This window comes from Megascapheus bottae, chromosome 17 (genome assembly GCF_031878675.1).
Source record: "Megascapheus bottae isolate mThoBot1 chromosome 17, mThoBot2.hap1, whole genome shotgun sequence".
NCBI lineage: Eukaryota > Metazoa > Chordata > Mammalia > Rodentia > Geomyidae > Megascapheus > Megascapheus bottae.
The window spans coordinates 44538204-44565317 of NC_143525.1; the positions used below are offsets into that span (position 1 = coordinate 44538204).

Here is a 27114-nt window from a genome sequence, read left to right on the forward strand (position 1 = left end):
ATGCACGAAGACCCAGGCTTGATTCCTCGTCATCACATACATAGAAAAAAGCCAGAAGTGGTACAGTAGCTCAAGGGTAGAGCTCTAGCACTAGTCCAAGGACAGTGCTCAGGCCATGAGTTCAGGCTCTATAACTATCCAAAAAATAAATAAATAAAATAAAAATAGAAGTGAGAGTTCTTGTGGACTTTTCTGTCTGGAATGTTTTTGTTGTTTTGTTTTGTTTTTGCCAGTCCTGGGTTTGAACTCGGGGCCTGAGCACTGTCCTTGGGCTTTCTCAAGGCTAGAGCTCTATATCACCATTTCTGTCTTTTCCTATGTATATGGCACCAAGGAATCATCCCTGGTCTTCATGCATGCTAGGCAAGCACTCTACCCCTACGCCAAACTCCCAGCCTGGAATGGTTTTGAACAAAGATCTTCTAATCTCAATCTCCTGCATGAGCTACTACTGATGCACGGCTCACATCTAGAATCTTTTTTTTTTCCTTATGAGCTGTCACTTTCTTCTTCTTTTAAAAATTTATTTTATTGCCAAGGTGATATATAGAGGAGTTACAGTTACATTTGTAAGGTAGTGAATATATTACTTCTTGAACATTGTTACCCCTTTGCATGTTTTTCTCTCACTTTCTTTCCCCACCCACACAAGTTGTAAAGTTCATTTCCCACATACTGTCTTGTGAATATATTGCTATTACATTGGTTCATCCTTTGTTCTTTGTCTCATCATCTTGTACATCTAGAATCTTAATACCTACCTAGTTTCTGCTTCTGATGGTGAGTATTTTGTTATGCCAGACCTCTGGGACTTGAACTCAGAGCCTAGACACAGTTCCTGAGCTTCTTTTGTTCAAGGCTAGTGTTGTAGCACTTGAGCCACAGTGCAACTTTTGGCTTTATCTGTTTAGGTCATACTGAGGAATTGAACCCAGGCTTTATGCATGCTAGGCAAGTACTCTACCACTAAACCACCTTCTCAGCCCATTTTGTTGCTGTGGATCAATCTCAGGGCCTGTTATATGTTAAGCATGCTTTTAAATAAACCTTCTACTGAGCTTTAGTTTTCTAAGCTGCAACACTGAATTAGATTCTTGGAATATATGATGTGTGCTTTTTTCAGATGCCTAGGATACTTCCAAAGTACTCCTTAGGAGAATTAGGAGAGTTAGTATTGATGCGTTCCTAGCAACTCAACAGTGAAGTTGTAGTTTTACCATTTTGAGATATTTCATTTCAATTAAAAAAATTTCATATCTCCTAAAAAAAATTAGGGTTGAAGACTACAGAATTAAGGCTGGGAGCCTGGCCTAGTGGTGGAGTGCTTGCCTAGCATGAATGAAGGAAGCCCTGGGTTCATTTCCTCACTATCACATACAAAGAAAAAGCCAGAAATGGTGCTGTGGCTCAAGCACTAGAGAACTAGTCTTGAACAAAAGAATCTCAGGGATAGTGCCCAGGCCCTGAGTTCAAGGCCCAGGAAGGACAAAATAAATTTAAAAAATTAAGCCGGGCGAATGCCTGTAATCCTAGTTCCTCGGGAGGCTGAGATCTGAGGATCAAGGTTCAAAGCCAGCCCAGGCTCTAAGGGCTCTAAAGGACCTGAGACTCTTATCTTCAGTTAACCCCTAGAAAACGGGAAATGGGGCTTGCCTCAGGGTAGGATGGTAGCCTTGAGCTGAAGAGCTCAGGGATAATGTCTAGGCCTATGGGTAGGGTGGTAGCCTTGAGTTGAAGAGCTCAGGAACAGCACCCATGACCACACACAAAAAATTAATCTGTAAATAAGGTAATATTCTCCCCTCCTTCCCTGTTAGTCTTGGTACTTGAACGGGGCGGAAGCACTATTCCTGAGTTCCTTTTACTCAAGACCAGCAGTCTACCATTTGAACCGCAATTCTACTTCCAACTTTTTCTGTTTTGATCCCTGCATCTCTCCCCCCCCTCCCCCCCCCTGGTCCTGGGCTTGAGCTTAGGGCCTGAGTACTGTTCTTGGACTTTCTCAAGGCTAGAGCTTTACCACTTGAGCCTCAACCCCACTTCCAGCTTTTACTATATTATGTGGTACTGAGTACTTGAACTCCAGTCTTCGTGCATGCTGGGCAAGCACTTTACTGCTAGGCCAAACTCCCAGCCCCCAGCCTTTTCTGTTTATGTGGTACTGGGGAATCATGCATGCTAGGCACTCTACCACTGAGCCATATTCCTAGCCCCTCATGTATATTTTTTAATACTCATTTTAATAAGCAGCATAACCTTTTATTTATTTATTTATTTATTTGTTTAAGCAGCATAACCTTTTATTTATTTGTTTGTTTGTTTGTTTGTTTGTTTGTTTGTTTATTTATTTTGCCAGTCCTGGGCTTGATGCTCAGGGCCTGAGCACTGTCCTTGGACTTCTCAAGGCTAGAGCTCTACCACTTGAGCCTCAACACCACTTCCAGCTTTTTTTTTTTCTATGTATGTGGTACCGAGGAATCGAACCCGGGTCTTCATGCATGCTAGGCAAGCACTTTAACCACTAGGCCAAACTCCCGGCCCCAGCATAACCTTTTATTTTGCCAATCCTGTGGCTTAAACTCAGGGCCTGAGTACTGTCCTTGGGCTTTCTCAAGGCTAGAGCTCTACCACTTGAGCCACAGCACCACTTCCAGCTTTTTCTATGTATGTGATACCAAGGAATCAAACCCAGGTCTTTACGTGTGCTAGGCAAGCACTCTACCACTAGGCCAAACTCCCAGCCAGCAGCATAACTTTTTGTTCTCTTTTTTTTCTTTTTCTTCTTACTCTAATAGTAAGGACTTTTCTTGATCCTTTGTCACTTCAGATATATTATGGATATATCTAAAGTAATAGAATTTATATAAGGAAGTTACAAACATATTAATCACACCAAAAGACTATAATTGTAGGAATGTTTCAGTTGTACAGAGACATAAGACATTAGGAGTTACTGATAAACTTTTTCTTTTTAATTCAACAAAGTTACAAGAAAGAATCGATCTTTCCTTCTTTCATAAACATGTGAGGATTGGCACTAGAAGTTACTTGGCTATGATTTATGATCTTCTTTTCTATTTTGTAGGTTTGTTTAATGCCTTTGATGAAAATCGTGACAATCACATAGACTTTAAGGAGATATCCTGTGGATTATCAGCTTGTTGCAGAGGACCTCTGGCTGAAAGACAGAAATGTAAGTGTGGTAAGACAGTGTCCCAAATTTACAAACTTGAAAGAAATCTGAGCTATCCTGTGGATTATCAGCTTGTTGCAGAGGACCCCTGACAAAGACAGAAATGTAAGTGTCATAAGACCGTGTCCCAGATCTGCAAACTTGAAAGAAAATCAACTGTATTCAGGTAGATTACCTGAAGAGTAAAGTTCAAGTTCTCCTGTCAAGTTGGTGCATCTTTTACGTAGACCAGTCTATAAAGAAGAATCATTTATTCGTTTTTACTGAGGAGTAATTCAAATCTCTGCCGTTAATAATGGAGTTGATAGCCAGATGCTAGCAGCTCAGGTCCATAATCCTAGCTATTCTGAAGGCTAAGATCTGAGGATTGCAGTTCGAAGCCAGCCAGACAGGAAAGTCTGTGAAACTCTTACTCTTAACTGGCATAAACCCAGAGATTAAGCCCCAGTAATAGCATACAACGAAGACTCCTTTTTTCCTGAAAAATTATTATTATTGTTGTTGTTATTGTTATTATTATACTTTGACAGTGCCCGGGCTTGTACTCAGGACCTGGGCACCATCCTCGGGCTTTCTCAAGGCCAGAGGTCTAGCCATAGCACCACTTCTGGCTTTTTCTATGTATGTGATACTGAGGACTCGAATCTAGGGCTTCACGTATGCTAGGCACACATTCTACCACTAGGTGAAATAACTGGCTGAAATTTTAATTCTTTTTTTTTTTGGCATGTCCTAGAACTTGAACTCAGGGCCAGTGCACTGTCCTTAGACACTTTTTGCTCAAGGCTAGCGCTTTGCCACTTGAGCCACAGCACCACTTCCAGCTTTTTCTCTGTATATGGTGCTTTGTGCATGCTAGGCAAGCACTCTACCACTAGGCTACACTCCCGGCCCCTGGAAAATTAATTCTTGATAAATGAAAATAAAAGAAATATTTTCTATTGGTTTGTATTGAGAATTTTGTGTCATGCATAATTTGAAATAGAACTCTTTTTTTTTTTTTTGAGTCATGAAGCTTGAACTTGGCCTGGGCCAAGGCTACCACCCTACCCTTGAGCCAAGCCCCACTTCCCATTTCCTAGAGGTTAATTGGAGATAAGAGTCTCTTAGTGTCCAGCCTGACTGTGAACCTTTATACTCATATCTCAGCCTTCTGAGTAGCTAGGATTATAAGCATGAGCTACTGTGCACCGCTAGAACTCATTGTTTACATTTCTCTACATGTTTTATGAAAGTGTATCTGTTTGATATGAGTTATATTTTATATAAATTTACTTATATTTTACATAAATCTTACATTTTATATATCTGAATTTCATATATAAACATATGTAAATTACATTTATGATAGCATACTTTTATTAAATATATTTTACATAACTTTTAAATTTTATATATCTGTATTACATATATAAATATATGTAAATTATAATTATGATAGCATATTTTTATTAAATGCTGAAATGGTCTTTTTAACGTAACTAAAATGTCTCAGCATGACTTATGGGCATAAATATATATTACATTATTAAGTCTTTATCATATTTGAGAAAATGCAACCATTTACTACATTCAAATGGAATCTATTTCAAATATATTTACTAGAGTAATTACTTCTGACTTCCTAAAATAGACCTTCCCAAATATTGCCTGTTTAGGGTATTAATATTTATGTCTGACCGAGTAATATTATACAGTAATATTATATGATCCACTCTGTTGATTAATATCACAATTATTATAGAGCTGGGTAAATATAAATTTTCAGTCCTAAAAAATAAAGATTTCTTTTTATTTCTTGTTGATGTATGATTACTCTAAACTGGCTCTATAAAAATTATTTATTCTTATTAAAATTTAATGTTAAGAAAAGCAACTGAAATCTCTGCTTCTTGTTGAGGTTACTTAATGCTATTAACAATTTTTTTTTTTTTTTGCCAGTCCTGGGCTTGGGCTCAGGGCCTGAGCATTGTCCTTGGACTTTCTCAAGGCTTAGCACTCTACCACTTGAGCCTCAGCACCACTTCCAGCTTTTTTTTCTATGTATGTGGTACCAAGGAATTGAACCTGGGTCTTCGTGCATGCTAGGCAAGCACTTTAACCACTAGGCCAAACTCCCGGCCCCGTTATTAACAATTTTAAGATTTTTTTTTTTTTTACTGGATGCTGGTTACTCATGTCTGTAATGCTAGCTGTTCAGGAAGGCTGAGATCTTAGGATTGCAGTTCAAAGTGAGCCAAAGCAGGAATGTCTGTGAAACTCTTATCTCCATTTAAACACATAAAAACTGAAAGTGGAGCTGTAGCTCATAGTGATAGAGTACTAGCTTTGAGCACAAAGGAAGGAAGGCAGGCTGGCAGACTGGCTTAGTGAGATCACCAGTCCCTATGTTCAAGCCCCATGACTAACCCGCCACCCCCATCCAACCATAAAAAGATTTTGTTCCTGATGAATATATCTAACTTGACTTATCGGAGTTAATTAATGAAGTATTCTTTTTTTCATCCTTAGCATATTGTATATAAACTTGATTGAAGAGTTGAAATTGTTCTTGACAAAAAATGTAATGTACATTGTTAAATATTAGACAGCTAAAATGGACCCAAGATATATTTCCATCATCTTGTTACCAATTCTCAATGTATATGGGATATTACATATATGTAAGAAACAACTGTACATGTAGTAGATGTAATCAAATAGTAGACATCTACCTAGCAATACCAGTACCTAAGTTCTAATTCCAGTACTGCTTAAACAGACAAACAAATAAATAGAAATAGCTCTCCATCCATCTGCTTTGAGCACTAGAAAATAACTTAAATGAGCTAGATGTGGTGGTACACGATTGTAATGCCAGCTCTATTAAGCCCTTAAGGTCAACCTTGGCTGTATAGTGAGATGTATTTAAAAAACACACACAAAAAAGGAAGGAAGCAAGCAAGCAAGGTGAGTTCATGCTTGCAGTAGTTCATGCTTGTAGTTGTAGCTACTCAGGAGGCTGAAATCTGAAGATCACAAGTTAGAAGCCCAGGCAAGAAAGTGTGAAACTCTTACCTCCAATAAACTACTAGAAAAAGCCAGAAGTAGTGTTATGGCTCAAGTGGTAGAGCACTAGTCTTGAGGCTCAGGGCCATAGCTCCCAGGCCCTGAGTTGAAGTCACAGGACCAGCAAAAAAAGAAAGGAAAGAAAATTTCAAATGGATTGGAGATTAAGCTTAGTGGTAGACAAGTTGCCCAGTATGTTCAAGGCCTTATTTCTGATCTGTGGCATCACAAAATAAAGAAAAAGAGGGGAGTAGTTATAGAGGGAAAAGGAAAAAGGAATTTAAGGATTTGTACTACCTGTATATAATCTGTAAAAGTTAAATTTGTTATAGTCCTTGTTTTTTTAGTTTTTTTTTTTTGAGGGGGGTGTGGACAGGGCTTGAACTCTGTGCTTAGGTGCTGTCCCTGAGCTGCTTTTTTTTTTTTTTTTTTGCCATCCTGGGGCTTGAACTCAGGGCCTGAGCACTGTCCTTGGGCTTTCTCAAGGCTAGAGCTTTACCACTAGAGCCACAGCTTCTAGCTTTTTTCTGCGTATGTGGTACCGAGGAATTGAACCCAGGTCTTTGTGCATGCTAGGCAAGCACTCTACCACTAGGCCAAGCTCCCCGCCCCTCCCTGAATTTCTTTAAAGCCACATGGTCACTTTGTTTTTGTTTTAAAATAATTTATTGGACACAAGAGTCTCATGGACTTTCCTGCCAGGACTGATTTCAAACTGTGATCCTCAGATCTCAGCCTCCTGAGTAGCTAGGATTACAGGCATGAACCACTGGCACTTTGCTCCTTTTTTCTAGGTTACAAAGAAGTTAGATCTATGTGATTTGTTGCTTCAATCTGGGTAATTATTTAGAGATAGATTTGTGAAGTTTGTTCAGGAAATTCTGTAAGTTCCAAAAATATAATGATACCTTATAATCTATTCCTGATGAGAACTGATCCAGAATGTGCTTTCTTAGAAAGCTAAGTGATTATGCAGGGCAATTTCTAATAAACTATATTATCTTCAGAATTTAAAAGTCATTTGTCTCCATAAGAGTTTCTTTTTATTAGTTTGCTTCAAGGTGTTTGATGTTGACCGTGATGGAGTTCTCTCCAGGGTTGAACTGAGAGACATGGTGGTTGCACTTTTAGAGGTCTGGAAGGACAACCGTACTGATGATATCCCTGTAAGTTCTGATTGTTTACATCTTGTATATGAATATCTTGTATAATAGGAAAATGCAATGGCAATTTGAATGAGAAGAGAAAAGAATTTCTGCCAGGAGCTGGTGGCTCACACCATTAATCCTAGCTACTCAGGAGGTTAAAATCTAATGATATCAGTTTGAAGCCAGCCAAGACAGGAAAGTCGGAGAGACTATTACTTCCGTTTAACCACCAGAAAACTGGAAGTGGACCTATGGCTCAAAGTCATAGAGAACTAGCCTTGGGCAAAAACAAGCTCAAGGCTGGGAGTTTGGCCTAGTGGTAGAGTGCTTGCCTGGCATGCACGAAGACCTGGGTTCTATTCCTTGGTACCACATGCATAGAAAAAAGCTGGAAGTGGTGCTGAGGCTCAAGTGGTAGAGCTCTAGCCTTGAGAAAGTCCAAGGACAGTGCTCAGGCCCTGAGCTCAAGCCCAGGACTGGCAAAAAAAAAACAAGCTCAAGTGCTTAGGGCCTGAGTTCAAGCCTCACAACTGACAAAAAAAAAATGATATTGCATTTAGTGGCTATAGTATGCTATTCAAAGCATTCATAGTTAAATATGTGAAATTAATTAGTTTGCCCTTAGCCAGGCATGGTGGCTCACACCTGTAATCCTAGCTACTCAAGAGGCTAAGATCTGAGGATCCATTAGAAGCCATCCTGGCACCAAGACTCTTTATCTCCAATTAATCACTAGAAAATGGGAAGTGGAGCTATGGCTCACGGGTTAGGGCAGTAGCCTTGAGCTGAAGAGCTCCAGGACAGTGCCAGGGCCAGAGTTCAAGCCCCAGGACCCACCAAAAAAAGAAAAAGTTTACCTTAGGAAAATTTAATAAACTGAGCTTATTGTGTAGAATAAGAATGAAACAATGTGAGAATCAATAGTAATTTTTAAATAGTTGACCAGAATAGTGTATCTACAAAACAATAAAATAAAAATTATATCCACTTAGTCTTTTCTGATTATTTTTTTGGTTGCTATTTTTAAAGGAATTACATAAGGATCTCTTTGACATTGTGGAAGGCATATTGGATGCACATGACACTACAAAGGTGAGTCAGGCTATGATTAATAAAGCTTTATCTAAAAATACCAAATACCTTAAATCAAATTGTGTAGCTTTAGTCAGGTAACAGTGGCTCATGTCTGTAGCCCTACACAGTAGGCTGGATCTGAAGATCTGTGTTCAAAGCTAGCCTAGGTTGGAAAGTCCATAAGACTTTTATCTCCTGTTAATTACCAAAAAAATCAGAAATGGAGCTCAGGCTTAAGTGATAGAGTACCAGCTTTGAGTGAAAAAGCTAAGCTACAGTACCTAGGCCCTAATTCAAGCCCCAGTACTGTCATATATACATATATATATATATATATATATATATATATATATATACATATACACCCCAAAAAAATGTGTAGCTTATATACATGGTCCAATGACTTTTCTGCATCCTTCTCATCAAATACTTTATCTGAACCTGTGGGTGTAGTAGCTCCACATTCTGACTAAAGAGTGTTTATTCCATCTTTTACAAAACAATAGAGTTTGGGGAGGGAATATGGTAGAGTGCTTGCTTAGCATGCATGAAGTCCTGGGTTCAATTCCTTGGTACCACCACACAGAAAAAGCTGGAAGTGGTGCTGTGGCTCATGTGGCAAAGTGCTAGCTTTAAGCAAAAGTGCTCAAGGCCCTGAGTTTAAGCCCCAGGACTGGCCAAAAACAAAGCAAAAGAAAAAAAACAAAACCTGTGAAGTTTAATGTAAGAATTAAATAAACTTCTTTTGACCTCTGTAGTTTATAGTCCTTATTTCTTCCATTCTAATGAGCCATGAGAAAGCTAACTATGTTGTAAAAGAAACCAAACATAGCTGGGCATTAGTGGCTCCCAACTGTATTCCTAGTACTCAGGAGGCTGAGATCTGAGGAACATAGTGCAAAGCCAGCCCAGACAGAAAAGTCCCTGGGAGAGTCTTATCTCCAATCAACTACTGAAAAACAGCCACATTGTGGCTCAAAGTGGTAAAGCACTAGCTTTGAGCAAAAAAGCTCAAGGACAGTACCCAGACCCTGAGTTCAAGCCCCATGACCAACAAAAAAAGAAAAGAAAAAAGGAATAAAATATAAGCCTGGTTTCTATGGCTCACGCCTGTAATCCTAGCTACTCAGGAAGCTAAAATCTGAGCATTGCAGTTCAAAACCAGCAGGCACAAAAGTCAGAGACACTCGTATCTCTAATTAACCACCAGAAAACTGGAAGTAGAAGTGCTGCAGTGGCTCAAGTGGTAGAATAATAGTCTTAAGCTGAAGAGCTCGGGGACAATGCCTCGGCCCAGAGGTCCAGCCCCAAAACCAATAAAAGAAAAGAAACATAAGGAATAATATATAACTCCATTTATATTAACTTTAGAAGCAGAAGTAAACTTGGGTGTTAGTCACTTGAGGTCTGCCCATTGAGTTAATTTCTGTATTCTTACAGGATTGAGTATTAATTAACTGGCTTGATGTCTTGTTTCTTGTCCTTGAGTTCATGCCCCAAGACTGGCCAAAAAAAAAAAAAAAATCATCAAATGTGTGAGAAACATTTATATCATTTGTGGTACATATTGACATAATAAAAATGTTTTTTATTTAGAAAAGTATTGTGTTTGAAGAAAGGTAAATACTCATAAGAAAGTCATAAAATTATTAAGATTCAGCTAGGTGCTGGTAGTTTATAGTCCTAGGTACTCAGAACATTGAGATCTGAGGATTGGGTTTCAAAGCCAGCATAAACAGAAAAGTCTCTCAAGACTCCTCCAGTTACCCAGAAAAATACCAGGCTGGAGGCACATAGATCAAGTGGTAGAGTGCCAGCTAGAAGTATTTTGTTGGGCCGGGAGTTTGGCCTAGTGGTAGAGTGCTTGCCTAGCATGCACAAAGACTCAGTTTCGATTCCTTGGTATCACATACATAGGAAAAGCTGAAAATGGTGCTGTTTCAAGTGGTAGAGCGCTGTCCTTGAGAAAGCCCAAGGACAGTATTCAGGCCCTGAGTTCAAGCCCCAGGACTGGCAGACAGACAACAGACAGACAGACAGAGACAGAAAGAAATATTTTGTTATAGCTAGGCTTTTTTTCCCCCCTGTGGGAGTGGGAGTGTGTGCTCATGAATGTATGCACACTCATACTGTTCCTGATGCTCAAACTCAGGGCTTGAGTGCTGTCCCTGAGATTTTTGCTCAAGGCTAGTACTCTACTACTAGAGCTACAACTCCGCTTCTGGGTTTTGGGTGATTAATTGGGGATAAAAATCTCATGGATTTCATGTACTTAACTGCCTGGCTGGCATCAAACTGTGATCCTCAGATCTCAGTCTCCTAAGTAGCTAGGTTTACAAGCATGAGCCCCTAGCACCTGGCTACATCTGAAGTTTAGTGAGGAAAATTGATTTTCAATAATGTTTTGCTTTTATTGCCTGCTTGAATAAAATCAGATGAAATTTGCATACGTTTTATCACATGTTGGTTTATTTTTGGATGAACACATAGTATCTAATCTGAATTACAGGTTTGCTTTCTGAATCATGACTGTGTTCTAAATTTTAACATGAAGTCTTTTGAATGTCTCATTTTCAGATGGGCCATCTTACTCTAGAAGACTATCAGATCTGGAGTGTGAAAAACGTTCTTGCCAATGAATTTTTGAATCTCCTTTTCCAGGTATATTTAAGGTGTAAATGTGATGCTAGAGTTATTACAGCTAAGCTGCCAAATCATGTTATGGATAGACAGAATTACATTATACATTTCCAAAAGGGGATAGTAAGGTAGACATGAGTATCTACTGAATTTTCTCAAAATCTTTATGTGGGAAATGGGAAAGTAGAATAGAGATATACTTGCTTTTTTATTATAAATCCATAACAAAGCGGCATTTAGACATATAGAGAATAATTCTAATTGCAGAAGGCATCATATTTTGTTTGTTTTCTTCATTTTTTATCCCTCTCCTACTCCCCTCTATTTCCTGACACTAAGGATCAACTCCAGACTCTCATGCATGCTAGACAAGCACTTTACCAATGAGCTACATCCCCCAGCCCTTGGTGTCTTTTCAAAAGGCCCTTCCTAATAAATAAGACATCATGAATACAAAATAAATAACTGTGAAATTTTCAAAGTAGACAGTTTTTTTAGCTGAGAGATCTTTGCTACATGGCTGTTTCTTTTTTTCTTTTTTTTTTTTTTTGCCAGTCCTAGTGCTTGAACTCAGGGCCTGGGCAATGTCCTTGTACACTTTTTGCTCAAAGCTAGTGCTCTGCCACTTGAGCCACAGCACCATTTCTGGCTTTTTCTGTGTATGCGGTTCCGAGGAATCAAACCCAGGGTTTCATGCATGCTAGGCAAGCACTCTACCACTAGGCTACGCTCTTGGCCCTACATGGCTATTTCATAAGTTTTTTCTTTAGAAGGTCCAAGAAAGATTGAGAGAAAAGGAAGGAAGTATTGAACATTAAACTATTGACTTGACCTTGCCTGATCTTAATGATTTTATGCAGTTAAACTAGTTCTCTTTCCTTTGATTTTGTTAAATAATTTGTGCTCCTTTTCCATTTTTCTTTTATTTCTTTTCTTTTTTTGCCAGTCCTGGGGCTTGAACTCAGGACCTGGGCACTGTCCCTGGACACTTTTTGCTCTCTGCCACTACTCTGCATTACTTCTGGATTTTTCTGAGTATATGGTACTGAGGAATTTAACCCAGGACTTTGTGCATGCTAAGCGAGCACTCTATCACTCGGCTACACTCCCAACCTTCCTTTTCCAGTTTTCATAGTTCTTCATGAATATTAAGTTTATTTAATAGTTATTATGGGTTGTCTTGTTTTTCTTTTCTTCACCCTAGTGAAGGTTAGCATGGTTTGATATGTCTATTTTAACCTTTTGTTTTAAGTAGAGGATAACGTAGAATAAATTGAAATTGGTTTCTTCTTGATGGCTAATTGATGTTATGTATTTAAAGCATATACAATCTGATAAACTTATGATATCCATTTATATCGATCTAGCCTTGAGCTAATGAATTTGTAAAATATAGATTTGAAAATAATATAAATCACTAGGGTTGGAGGCAAGGCTCAATTGTTAGTGCTAGCCAATGAGTAAAAGCATCAGGTTCAAAACTTGAGTCCTGCTCTCAGACCTAAAAAAAGAAAATAAATAAATTGCTGCTATAAACATATTTGACTGGCTTGGTAAAATGAAATTCTTTAGGAGGCTGAGATTTGAGGATCACAATTTGTTCAAAACCAGCTTGGGCAGGAAAAGCCATGAGACTTTGATCTCCAGTTAACCACCAAAAAGTTGAAAGTGGATCTGTGACTCAAGTGGTAGAGTGCTAGTGTTGAGGAAAGCTCCCAGGCCTTGAGTTCAACCCCATAAAAAAAAAAAGCCTAGTGGTGGAATGCTTGCTTAGCATACACAAAGCCATGGGTTCAAATCCTTGGTAACACATACACAGAAAAAAGCTGAAAGTAGTAGTACTTGTAGCTCAAATGGCAGAGCACTAGCCTTGAGCAAAAAGTGTCCAAGGACAGTGCCCAGGCTCTGAGTTCAAGCCCCATGACTGGCCAGGAAAAAAAGTATCTTTTGAAGGTGATGTGTGAAATGTGAAATGTTACATAATGTACTCATTGGCACCAGTCAATAATTTTTTTTTTCTCTAGGTATGCCACATAGTTCTTGGGTTAAGACCAGCTACTCCAGAAGAAGAAGGACAAATTATTAGGTAAATTAACAGATGATTTATATATATATATATATATGTATATATATATATGTAGTTGTTATATAGCTGGAATTTTTAATATTTAGAGTATCTTAATTACTAAGTAGCATGTTCCACTTTAAGTATTGTAGTAAAACCATTTCTTAAGAGATTTCCCAAGTCAAGGGACTAGGTTAATTTAGAAATCAAATTCTGTTAAACATTAAAATTATATTAGGAAGCCAGATGCCAGTGGATTACACATATAATCCTAGCTTCTTAGGAGGCTGAGGTCTGATAATCATGGTTTGAGCTAGCCCAAGCAGAAAAGTTCGTGAAACTCTAACCTTCAGTAAACTACTCAGAAAAAAAGCCAGAAACAGCACTGTGGCTCAAGTGGTAGAGTGTTATCCTTTGAGTAAAAACAGAGCTCAGAGACAGTGCCCAGGCCCTGCGTTCAAGCACAGGACCAGCATCCAAAGAAAATCACACTAGGGCTGGGTATGTAGCTAAGTGGTAGACCACTTGATCAAAGGTTGAAGTTTTTTGTTGTTGTGTGTTTTGTTGGTTGTGTGACTTGAACTCTGGGCCTGGGTACTGTCTCTGAGCTCTTCAGCTCAGAGTCTCACAGACTTTTTAGTACCCAGGCTGGCTTTGAACCTCAATCCAGAGATCTCAGCCTCCTTAATAGCTAGGATTACAGGTGTGAGCCACTGTGCCTGACTAAAAGTTGAAGGGGTTTTTTTGTTTTGTTTTGTTTTTTGCTAGTTCTGGGGCTTGAACTCAGGGCCTGAGCACTGTCCTTGGTCTTTCTCAAGGTTAGTGCTCTACCACTTAAGCCATGGCAACATTTCTGGCTTTTTTCTATGTATGTGGTACCGAGCAATTGAGCAGGGGTCTTCGTGTGTGCTAGGCAAGCACTCTACCACTAGGCCAGACTCCCAGTCCCTAAAGCAGAGGTTTTATACATCAAAAAACAGTTGTCAAGCTGAGCGTTGGCGGCTCACATCTATAATCCTAGCTACTCATTAGACTGAGATCTGAGGATCATGGTTTAAAGCCAGCCTGGGCAGGAAAGTCTGTGATACTCTTCTCCAATTCACCACCAGAAATCCAGAGGAGGTACTGTGTCTTAAAGTTGTAGAGCAAAAACATTGTGTAAAAATAGCTCAGCAACAGCGCCCAGGTCCCAAGTTCAAGCTCCATGACAAACAATAATAATAATGTCTTAAGTCAGACACTCATGACTCGTAACTGTAATCATAGCTACTCAGGAGGCTGAGATTTGAGGATTTCAGTTTGAAGTTAGCCCGGGCAGGGAAATTCATGAGACTCTTTCTAATTAACCAGCAAAAATATGGAATTGGAGCCATGATTACCAGAGAACACCAGCCTTGAGAGTCAGTGCTCAGGCCCTGAGCCCAAGCCTGAAATTGACGCGTGCGCGTGCGCGCACACACACACACACACACACACACACACACACACTTATAACACTAATAATTAATTTATAATTGAAAAAGTAACCTGCAGAATGAGAGACAGTATTTAAAAATCATCTATCTTGTAAGACTGTAGAAGTCCTACTAATATATAAAGTACTCCTACAGCTCAACAACAAAAAGACAATCCAGTTACAAATTGGAGAACTGGCAGCTTCTTTAGCTGTCGTAGAGAACAGTACATGAGGTGAACATCTCCCTGCTCATGGTCGACTTGTCTGCCTCCAGAGTTGTCTTACCATTACCTAACAGGGTATCTGAAGTAAAAGAAGGATTTAAATCAAATAATTACAATACAGAATGATCTAAATGACACTAGTAGTAGGCCAGTAGAACTTTCTGAAACACCATTTGATAGTAGCAAAAAAATACTTCAGTCCTTTCAAGTTATTTTGAGGGTTTGTGGGGGGGGAGGGGGGTCTTGGGGCTTGAACTTGGCCTGGGTGCTGTCCCTGAGCTCTTCAGTTCAAGGCTACTGCTCTACCACTGGGCTTGAGCTTGGGCGTTGTCTCTGAGCTCTTCAGCTCAAAGCTACCAACTTGCCCTCAAGCCCAAGCCCCACTCCCTCCAGTTTTTTTTTTTTCTCTAAGGATTGATTGGAGATAAGAGTTTCAGGTCCTTTTGTGCCTAGGCTGGCTTTGAACCTTGATCCTCACATCTCAGCCTTCTGAGTAGCTAGGATTACAGGCGTGAGCCACCACGCCCAGCAAGATTTTTATAAGTAGTAAGAAGAACAAAGAACTTTATAATTCACCCACAAGATTGTTGGGACAATGATCCAGACTATATTATAGACTGACAGAAGGAAGAGGGGTTTATTAAGGATCTGAATTGAAAGCCATGGAGATTTTGGTAACTGTGGTAGCTGTAATAATTATGGCTATGGAAATGATGGCTTTGGTAACAAAATGAGAGCTGGAGGGCCGGGAGTTTGGCCTAGTGATAGCATGCTTGCCTAGCATGCACGAAGACCTGGGTTCGATTCCTCGGTACCACATATATAGAAAAAAGCCAGAAGTGGTGCTGAGGCTCAAGCGGTAGAGCTCTAGCCTTGAGAAAGTCCAAGGACAGTGCTCAGGCCCTGAGGTCAAGCCCAGGACTGGCCAAAAAAAAAAAAAAAAGAGCTGGAAAAAGATGTGGGAGGATATCCTTGTGGGGAACCTGGGGATACAGGTTCAGGATGGTGTGCTTAATAAGAGGTGCAACTGGAAATGACATTGCTAATTTCTTCTCCTCGCTAAATCACTAAATATTGAGATAAGAGTGGATAGCAAACAAGACATAGGGCTTGTTGTACATGGACATTCAGTGGACTCCATGTCTAACAATAAAAACATGTATCAGTGCTAAGTAGAACTCTTGTTGAATTATATCCATGAGGGCAGCTTTGGAATGGGATGGAATGGAAAATCAGGATATGGCTCAGTTGCATCAGAATAGGAATAGAGAAAAATTATAATAGAGCAGAATTTGGGATGACTGATGGCAGGAGTGTTTGTGGACGTGATGAAGGCAGTAGAGGCTACCTTGGGTAAAGTGGTAAGTGGAAGTGGATTGTATGGCATCTAAGTCCTAACATGGATACCAATCAGTTCACTACACACATAGTTAGGTGAAGATGGGCTGGCCTGGCAGACTTAGAGGCTTAAAGCTCCAGATCTCAGAAATAAGGGCCTAATTGCTCTAGGCTTCAACTACCAGTCACCTACCACTTGGTAGCAGTTGTAATGCTCCACTTCTAGCAGCAGTGGATGATGACAGGCGGCACTTTCTAGTGTCGCAGCTCTTGTACAGGCTTTAGGTGCTGGTACCATCAGTCCTATATTAACAAGTGACATAGCTTTTAGGTATAGGATGTAAGGATCCCTAGCCTTTGACAGCAGGAAGTGTGCAGCTATAAGGCCAAGCTACACTTTTGATGTAGCTCAAGTTAATAGCTCTTGGGTCTAGCATGTCTCTGACCTTGGCCCTGAAACCTTGCTTCCTCTTTGGAACTCTTCCAAAGACCAAGGCCCACAGCATCTCACTTTCACTCTTTTTTTTTTTTTTTTTGCCAATCCTGGGCTTGAGCTCAGGGCCTGAGCAATGTCCTTGGACTTTCTCAAGGCTAGAGCTCTACCACTTGAGCCTCAGCACCACTTCCGGCTTTTTTCTATGTATGTGGAACCGAGGAATTGAACCCTGGTCTTCGTGTATGCTAGGCAAGCACTCTACCACTAGGCCAAACTCCCGGCCTCACCTTCACTCTTTTTTTTTTTTTTTTTTTGCCAGTCCTGGGCTTGAGCTCAGGGCCTGAGCACTGTCCTTGGACTTTCTCAAGGCTAGAGCTCTACCACTTGAGCCTCAGCACCACTTCCAGCTTTTTTCTATGTATGTGGTACCAAGGAATCGAACCCGGGTCTTCATGCATGCTAGGCAAGCACTTTAACCACTAGGCCAAACTCCCGGCCTCACCTTCACTCTTATATTATCTCTATAACTTCTGTTTTCTCTCATTTCTGCCCTTGCTGCTATCTGGAACCTTTTGACTGCCCTCTTCTTGCTACTGCCACTGTTGCCCCTACTACTGCCCTTGCCACCACTAGAGTTTTCCTGCTGTTCTTCTTTCCTCTCTTCATGCTAACACTGCAGCCCAGTCGATCGATGACAAAGACCAAGAGCAGGAAAAGATCCCTCATGAGAAGTCTTTTATTGAGCCTAGTGTTGCAACCCAGGGGGCAGCACAGGAACGTGTTTCCTGGCTAACCCCCAAACTGAGCCAAAGTCTGCTGCTTAGTCAGTAAGGGTTTGGTACAAAGGATTTGACTGGTCTCTACCAGTCATGGTACATAGCCTCTCATGTCACTTGTCATGGTGGTAAATGACTGTGCTTACTATTTACAAGCCTTCTGTTGGTCCACCAGGGTTAATGTTTCCACTTGGGCCTGGGAGGAAATGGCTACATGGCTTTTGAGAGTTGCTGAGATCTGCAGTGTCAAAAAACGCTGTACAAGCCAGGGACTAGTATCCCACTCCTGTAATCCTATTCACTTAGAGAATATCCCTGAGACTCTACCTCCAATAAACTACTCAAAGCTCAAAGCGGCACTTTGGCTCAAGTAGTAGAGCACTAGCGTTTAGAAGAAGAATCTCAGAGATAATATCCAGGCCTTGAGTTCAAGCCCCAGGACCAGCACACACACACACATATATACACATCCAGAATAAGCTATTGAAATTATTGTGAGTAAAACAGTACCTTCAGCATCTGGGATTGTGTTTCTGTTCAGTTGTAATTATAATGTAGCATCCTCAAGGTGGTTGTCATGTGTTCCAAGCAGTCAGTGCTTGCAGGAAGCTTAGGGGATCTTTTTGGGTTGATTGAAATCTTCTCAATATTCCAAAACTGGTTTATGGAAGTGGTTGTACACATCTATAAACATGTTTACTTAAATCCTTGATTTTTATAAACTTTTATAAATGGCAAACTTGGGATATTTTGTAAATTATCCTAAATCGGATTGCTTTTATATGGTGTTTAGTAGTGGTCTGTGATTATCCTCAAGTTGACTTTTTTTTTTTTTTTTGCTAGTCCTGGGGCTTGAGCTTTCTCAAGGCTAGCATTCTATTACTTAAACCACAGAACCCTTCCAGCTTTTTTTCCCTGTGGTTCCCCCCAAGTTGGCTTTTTAAGGGAAACAATGTTTCACTAATTGAATTTATGTCATTGTCTCTCAAACATGTCTGAATGGTATCTTTCCTCTTTAGAACTTCTTATGGTAAATTGTGGCTCTTGTGCTTTGTTTCATTTCATTTGATGTACTGAATTTCTTTTGTATGTACAGAGGATGGTTAGAACGAGAAAGCAGATATGGTCTGCAGCCAGGACACAATTGGTTTATCATCTCCACACAGTGGTGGCAACAGTGGAAGGAATATGTCAAATACGTGAGTTAGATTCTTAATACCTTGGGTTCTCAAAAGATTTCCAACTCCATCAGACTTTGTGTGACTGCTATACAGTAATGAAATGTTCCAACTTAGATACAACATTTGAAAGAATAGAAATTTTTTTTTAGAAATGTAATATATTTATATACTTTCTCTTAACTTCTACATAAAGTATAAACTTCTACATAAGTTTATTTACTTTGAAAAAAAATAAAATTGAGCATAGGGTGTTGATGTTTATTAGGTCACTTATATCTCAGTTCTTACAGCATCCCTGTGAGGAAAATATTACAACCATATTGGGGCCGGGAGTTTGGCCTAGTGGTTAAAGTGCTTGCCTAGCATGCATGAAGACCCGGGTTCGATTCCTCGGTACCACATATAGAAAAAAAGCCAGAAGTGGTGCTGAGGCTCAAGTAGTAGAGCTCTAGCCTTGAGAAAGTCAAAGGACAGTGCTCAGGCCCTGAGCTCAAGCCCAGGACTGGCAAAAACAAACAAACAAACAAAAAAAAACATATTTTCTGTGAGGAACTTGGTGCTAAGAGAAAAAGAAACCTTAATGTCTTGCTCAGAGTAGAGTTTAGTACAGGACTAAACTCTGTAAAGGATATATTCTTTCAGCTATATAATTTATATTTTCCTTCATTTCATTCATCTTTTTCATTGAAATATTGGAGGTTGTTGTGTAAGAAAGGGTATTTAAGAAATATCAGCTGGTGTGGTGGCTCATGCCTGCTACTCTGGAGGCTGAGATCTGAGGATAAAGGTTAAAAGCCAGCCTGGGCACAAAAGGACCTGAGACTCTTATCTCCAATTAATTTCTAGAAAATGGGAAATGGGGCTTGGCTCAAGGGTAGGGCCGTAGCCTTGAGCTGAAAAGCTCAGGGACAGCGCCCAGGCCCATAGTTCAAGCCCCATGACCCACAAAAAAAAAAAAAAAGGAAATTTATTTCTTGAATTCAATTTTTATAAGATACTCTATTTTTCTAGTTAAATAAAAAATTTTCATGATTTTATATAATAATAGAGTAATTTGAAAGTTTATTTTTCCACAATTGGAAAACTGGAAAGAATAAAGCCAGCAAATCAAATGTCTCCATTTATAAAGTGATAGTTGGTATATAAACTTGTTCCTAACCAAATTTCTTACAATTTAATTTGCACTTTCTCAATTGTGTCATTATTATTGATATTGGCAAACATGTGTGTGTGTGTGTGTGTGTGTGTGTGTGTGTGTGTGTGTGTGTGTTTGCTTGTCAGTCCTGAGCTTGAACTCAGGGCCTGGCACTGTTCCTGAGCTTTCTTTGCTCAAAGCTAGTACTTTACAACGTAAGCCACAGCATCACTTTGGCTTTTTCTGTTTATGTGTTATGAAGAATAAAACCCAGGGCTTCATGCGTATTAGGCAAGCATTTGATCACTAAGCCACATTCCCAGCCTGCAGTAACCAGTTTTGTGTTGTTTTTTTGTTTTGCTAGTCCTGGGGCTTGAACTCAGGGCCTGGAAACTGATCTGGAATACTTTTGCTCAAGGACAGCACTCTGCCACTTGAGCCACAGCACCACTTCTGCTTTTTCTGTGTGTGTGTGATACTGAGGAATCAAACCCAGGGCTTAATGCTTGCTAGGCAAGCATTCTACACTAGGTAGATTTACCTTTTGAAAGCTACAGTTTCAGATTATTCATTTTTGCATATTCTCTGACTTGGTAATTTTAGGATGCCAACCCTGTTGTAATTGAGCCTTCATCTGTTATGAATGGAGGAAAATTTTCGTTTGGTGCAGCAGTACATCCTGTAGAGCAAAGTGATGATAGAATTGGAGGAAACCTCAGTTACATGAATACCTCAGAAGAGAAGTTTTCTGACAACATTTCTACTGCATCTGAAGCCTCAGAATCTGCAGGCAGTGGTAAATATGACTTGATTTCCATTGCATTCGTTATGGTTAATTCTTTCTTTTTGGTTAGTCCTGGGGCTTAAACGCAGGTCCTGGGCACTGTCCCTGAGCTTCTTTTGCTCAAAGCTATCACTCTACCACTTGAGCCACAGTGCCACTTTCAGGTTTTTCTATTTATATGGCACTGAGGAAACGCAGGGCTTCATGCATGCTAGCCAAGCACTTTACCACTAGGCCACATTCTCAGCCTCACAGTTATATAATAACCATATTTTCTATGAGAAACTTGGTGCTAAGAGAAAAACTTCAGTGTCTTACTCAGAGTGTGATGGGTGTGGTTTTGGGCATCAAGCGTATATTCACAAAATAAGTTTTGAATGAAATAGTCAACTATCATATTATTAAATATATAAACAGCTTTACAGATAATTTTTTTTTCGGTTTTTTTTTATTGTAATTAGTAAAAGGGTTACATGATATTTGCCAGATAGAAGGTGCATTAATTCACATACATTGATACCCTTTCACATGTCTTGGTACCCGTTTCCCTCCCCCCCCACACCTCCCACCCGTCTTGGTTTTCCCCCCTTCCCTATCAAATTTCAAATATCCAAATACAAATAAATTCAATATATCAGATAACAAAGTGAGATACTATACCAATATGAGATAACCAAGGGACAGCAAAGGAGATGAGAGACAACATAGTACATTAAGGACAACAATCATTCATTATATGGCTTTTGTTTCACTATCCTGGAGGTCCTTTCAATTAGCTTCTCATTATATGTCCTTATGTATCAAGATTTTGCTCTATTGCAAATCTCTGCTAGTAGAGCCCAAGGTTTCTACTGATTATGATGAATGAGGGAAACCATTGAGCCTAAGTTCCTTTGAGTCTGGCTTACTTCACTTAATATGATTTTTTCTAAGTCTTTCCATTTCCTAACAAATGGGGCGATGTCATTCTTTCTGACAGCAGCATAGAATTCCATTGTGTACAAATACCACAACTTGTTGATCCACTCATCAACTGAGGGACATCTAGGTTGGTTCCATATCTTTGCTATGGTGAATAGTGCTGCAATGAACATTGTTGTGCTAGTGGGTTTAGTATGTCCTTGTTTCTGGGTGGTTGGGTAAATGCCAAGTAGTGGAATTGCTGGGTCATAGGGGAGTTCTATGTTTAGCCTTTTGAGGCACTGCCACACTGCTTTCCATAGTGGTTGAACGAGTTTGCACTCCCAACAACAGTGTAGTAGTGTAGATAATTCTTTTCTGTATTATACTTCATTAGTCTCTTGTGAAGTTTTTGAAGTTTTCCATTAATTATAGCTCTACTTACCTATTAAATCTATTTTGTCAATAAATTTAGATTTGCAAAGACAAATGAGAAAATATTCATTTTTGAGAACTTTCTGAGATTAAATGAGCCCTCATACCAGATTATATGGATACTTTGGATACAAATTTGGAGATTATTTTGTTAAAATAATAATAAATAATTTCCATTTGGTCCTTTGTATTTGCAAAGTCTAAATTAGTGGCTATATAATCTGAGGAAGATACTTGGGTATTGTTATCCAACTGAATTGAGGTATGATCCCTGTTTTTCTGCTATATTATCAGGACATTCATTGTTACACTGATGTTATTTCCTCTAGAAAATAAGAATATTGTCAAGGTTAGTCTTTTCCTACAAAGTTTATTATAGAACCTACTATTTTTCTTTCTGTGTCTTAAAGATCAGTTAGCAGTCTTTTTTTTTTGCCAGTCCTGGGCTTGAGCTCAGGGCCTGAGCACTGTCCTTGGACTTTCTCAAGGCTAGAGCTCTACCACTTGAGCCTCAGCACCGCTTCCGGCTTTTTTTCTATATGTGGTACCGAGCAATCGAACCCGGGTCTTCATGCATGCTAGGCAAGCACTTTAACCACTAGGCCAAACTCCCGGCCCTCATTTAGCAGTCTTAAAGGTACTCTTATCATGGGCCAGGAGTATAGCCTAGTGGTAGAGTGCTTTCCTAGCATGCACGAAGTCCTGGGTTTGATTACTTGGTACCACATACACAGAAAAAGCCAGATAGGAAGCTTTGGCTCAAATGGTAGAGCTCTGTCCTTGAGAAAGCCCAAGGACATTGCACAAGCACCAGGACTGACAAAGTTAAAAAAAAAATACTCTGATCAGTTTTGACAAGTTACTTTTTTCTTTTAATCTGGGAATTGCACCCCAGGGTGTTTGGCATGTGCACATTTTGCTGTAGAGCCATACTCAAGCCCCAGGTAGATTATATGTGAAGGTTGGTTTAGTATGTGCTCACAATAGTTGCTGTGTTACCACAAGTAGAAGGTTACAAAGTAATTTATATCTAGAAAGATGAAGCTGGTGCCAGTGGCTGATACTCCTAAATCTGGCTATTCAGGAGGCTAAGACCTGGAAGATCATAGTTTAAGCCCATGTAGGTAGAAATATCCATAAGACTTTATTTCCAATTAACTAGCAAAAAAACTGGCTTAAAGATACAGCTCAAGTTGTAGAGCACTTGTCATAAGCCAACTGAACAAGAGTACAAAGCCTTGAGTTCAAGCCCTGGTAGCAACAAATAAGAAAAGAAATTCATGCAAGAATAACATGTTGAAATATCTTTTTTCATATATTTTTATTGTAATTAATAGAAGGGTTACATTATATGCACCAGATAGAAGGTGCATTACTTCACATACATTGATACCCTTTCTCATGTCTTGGTCCCCATTTCCCTCCCCCCCCATGAAATATCTTATATTCACACAAAATTCACAATTCTGAGCCATCATGAATCTTTTCTCTGTGCATATTTTCTCTTGTAAATATCATGCCTCCTAATACGGTTTCGGTACTTTATTTATAAATGTGAAGTAGAACAGTGAAACGTATAACTTGTTTTAGAAGTGGGAAAGGCATAGGGAGAGTGATAGAGGGGCTCTTTGACCAGAATACATTGTACTCATATCATAATGAACCCCCCCTTCTGTACAATTAATGTATGCTAATAAAAACATCTTATTATTAAAGACCTTGTCTTCTGTTTAAACAGATATGTTAGGGAACAACCTTCTTTTGTTGGAGTTGTCTTATTCCCTTTCGACTAGTGACTTCCTGTTGCAATATATTACAAACTAAGAGTATTTAAAGCACTTGGAGATAGAAGAAAGAATCTAAGAGCAACTAGCCCATCTACTTAGCCAAGCCTCTTTCCTTCTTGTCAGAGAATTTATAATTTTCTTTCTTCTTCCCTCCCCCCTTTTCTCTCTCTCTCTCTCTCTCTCTCTCTCTCTCTCTCTCTCTCTCTCTCTCTCTCTCTCTCTCTCTTTCTTTCTTTCCTAGTCCTGGAGCTTTAGCTAAGGGCTTAGACACTGTCATTGGACCATTTTTGCTCAAAGCTACCACTCTGCCACTTGAGCCACAGCACCACTTCTGGCTTTTTCTGTGTATGTGATGCAGAGGAATCAAACCTAGGGCTTTGTGCATGCTAGGCACTCTACCACTAGACCACGCTCCCAGCCCCAAATTTGTAATTTTCATCATAAATTATGAGATAGTCTTGGAGAGTGACCAAATAACTCACTTGGTAATAATTTTGAAAGCTTTTGTTTTACTTAATGTTATCTTGCCTACTGTCTAGCTTATCATCTACAGACTTATTAAAACTATACTGGCATTTGTTTTTAAAACTAATAATGTCATCAATTTAAAATGGATGTTTGAGTTTATGTCTTCAACCTGTATATGTATAAAAACTAAAAATGAGAAATTGCATCTTCTTTTCCTATATAGGCTTTCTGTATTCTGCGACACCAGGGGCAGATATGTGCTTTGCTCGACAACATAACACTTCTGACAATAACAACCAGTGTTTGCTAGGAGCTAATGGGAATGTTCTATTGCACCTTAATCCTCAGAAACCAGGAGCTATTGATAACCAGCCACTTGTAACTCAAGAACCAGTAAAGGTAGGTAATTTGATATTGAACCTTAAAATTGCTCACTTAAAAACTTCTTTGCACCTCTAATCCTAGCTATTCTGCAGGCTGAGATCTGAGGATCCCAGTTTAAAGCTATCCCGGGCACTAAAGACCAAGAGACTTTTTTTTTTTTTTTTTTGCCAGTCCTGGGGCTTGAACACAGAGCCTGGGCACTGTCCTTGGACACTTTTTGCTCAAGGCTACCACACTACCACTTGAGCCACAGCACCACTTCTGGCTTTTTCTGAGTATGTGGTACCAAGGAATTGAACCCAGGGCTTCGTGGATGCTAGGCAAGCAATCTACCACTAGGCTAAGCTCCTGGCCCAAGACCAAGAGACTTTTTTTTTTGTAATTATATCTGATTTTATTTCAAATTTTGTGTTAAATATTTGTTCATGGAATATATCATAGATAGAAAGATAGATAAGAAAATATAAATCAATGATGATTCATTAAAAAGAGAAAATTCTTGTTAATCTAGAATGTACATATAATTATGTATCATTTCTTTTTCTCTATCCCTCTCTCTCTCTCTGTCTAATTTCAGCACCTTTCACTAATGATATAATCTATCAACCAAGCCTTTAATTGCAATCTTTGGGAAACACTTCACATATAAACCACCACAATACCAAGCTAATATTTTTCAATTTGTTGGCCCTGGTAGCTCACTATTTCGAGGCCAGTTAAAGCAAAAAGTTCACAAGTTCATTGCAAACAACTGGGTTTGATATTCAATCTCCATCATTTATGATCATGCCGGAAGCTGAAATTTGGAAGGTAATTATTTTAGTCCAGCGGGGACAAAAAATAATCTTGGAATGGCACTAAACATCTATCGACCTAAGTATGGTGGGAAATACAAAATAACATGTGGTTCAGGTCTCTCCATACATAAAGAAAGATTCCATCTCAAAAGGTAACAAAGAAAAGTGGGCTATGGGTGCAACTTAGGCAGTAGATCCCCTTGGCTTAGCAAGATTGCCTTGATTTTAAAACACAGTCAAAAAGAATATACTCTGTATTTTGTTGTTATCTCTTAAAATTAATATAAGTAACATGACAGTGCTGTACTGATTTCTGCTGGTTCACATCTTTCTAAACTTAGCTACTCATATGCCAGGGATCTGAGGACTAAAGTTCAATACCATCCTAGACAGAAAAATATACAGGACTCTCCTATAAAATTAACCTGAGAAAGGTTGTAGTCGATACGTGGTTTAAACAGTAGAGTGGAAACCAATAGCAAAACAGCCAAGTACTAACAACATGAGGTCTTGAGTTCAAGCCCCAACACAAGTATACACACAAACATACACACACACACACACACACACACACACACACACACACACACACAATAGTGATTGATATTGGATAATTAGTGCCCAGTGTACTGGAACTGTAATTAGAGGGCATTTCATCATCATAATAAAAAAATCCTATTTTTTTTTCTATTCTAAATCCTTCTTAAATAGATTAGCTTGGTTGTTTTTGTTTTTTGGGTTTTTTTTGCTTTAAATTTTTTTTCATATATTTTTTATTGTAATTAATACAAGGGTTACATGATATTTGCCAGATAGATGGTGCATTAATTCCCATACATTGATACCCTTTCACATGTCTTGGTCTACTATTAATCACTAGAAAAGGGGAAACAGGGCTATGGCTCCAGGGGTAGGGTGGTAGCCTTGAGCTGAAGAGCTCAAGGACAGTACCCAGGCCCAGAGTTCAAGCCCCAAGACCCACCAAAAAAAAAACAAAAAACTTTTTTTTGGCTGTGAGTGTGGCCTAGTGAATAGAGTGCCTGCTAGCGTGCTTGAAGCCCTGAATTCGATTCCTCGGTACCACATACACAGGAAGAGCTGGAAATGGTGTTGTTGCTCAAGTGGTAGAGCACTATTCTTGAGAAAAGCCCAAGGACAGTGTTCAGATCCTGAGTTCAGGCCACAGGACTGGCAAAACATTTTTTTTTTTTTTTTTTGCCAGTCCTGGCCTTGGGCTCAGGGCTTGAGCACTGTCCTTGGACTTTCTCAAGGCTAGAGCTCTACCATTTGAGCCTCAACACCACTTCTGGCTTTTTGCTATGTATGTGGGGTACCAAGGAATTGAACCCGGGTCTTTGTGCATGCTAGGCAAGCACTCTACCACTAGGCCAAACTCCCAGCCCCCCAAAACATTTTTTTTCATTGTTATTATAAAGGTGATTGTAGAGGGGTTACAGTTATGTAAGTCTGGTATATTTCTTAGCTAGGCACAGTGGTTTTCATGCCTGTAATAATCCTAGCTACCCAGGAAGCTGAGATCTAAGGATCAAGGTTCAAAGCCAGCCTGGGCACAAAAGTATTCTTAACTTCAGTTAACCTCTAGAAAAACAGGAAATGGGGCTTGGCTCAAGGGTAAGGCGGTAGCCTTGAACTCAAGAGCTCAGTGACAGTGCCTAGGCTGAGTTCAAACCCCATGACCTACCAAAAAAAAAAAAAAGAATACATTTCTTTTTGGACAATGTTATCCTAAATTACTCACTTTTATGTTGCCAATAAGTTATATTTTAGAGTTAGCATGTAGCAAAATGCTAATTTCACTTAGTGTAGCAAAATAATTCAATAGTA

At 39.4% G+C, this 27114-nt stretch overlaps 1 protein-coding gene across 10 annotated transcripts in view; it reads left to right on the plus strand.

Annotated features, from left to right (window-relative positions):
* Positions 1–27114, plus strand: part of Usp32 (ubiquitin specific peptidase 32) — a 132991-nt gene that overhangs the window by 66961 nt on the left and 38916 nt on the right. For all 10 annotated transcript variants that reach the window (XM_090351180.1, XM_090351185.1, XM_090351183.1 and 7 more), the window contains 8 exons: positions 3086–3193; positions 7292–7407; positions 8419–8481; positions 11041–11124; positions 13128–13189; positions 18495–18597; positions 20318–20510; positions 24312–24487. In XM_090351180.1, coding sequence (XP_090207306.1) covers positions 3086–3193; positions 7292–7407; positions 8419–8481; positions 11041–11124; positions 13128–13189; positions 18495–18597; positions 20318–20510; positions 24312–24487 — 905 coding nt within the window. The remainder of the gene's footprint in view (positions 1–3085; positions 3194–7291; positions 7408–8418; positions 8482–11040; positions 11125–13127; positions 13190–18494; positions 18598–20317; positions 20511–24311; positions 24488–27114) is intronic.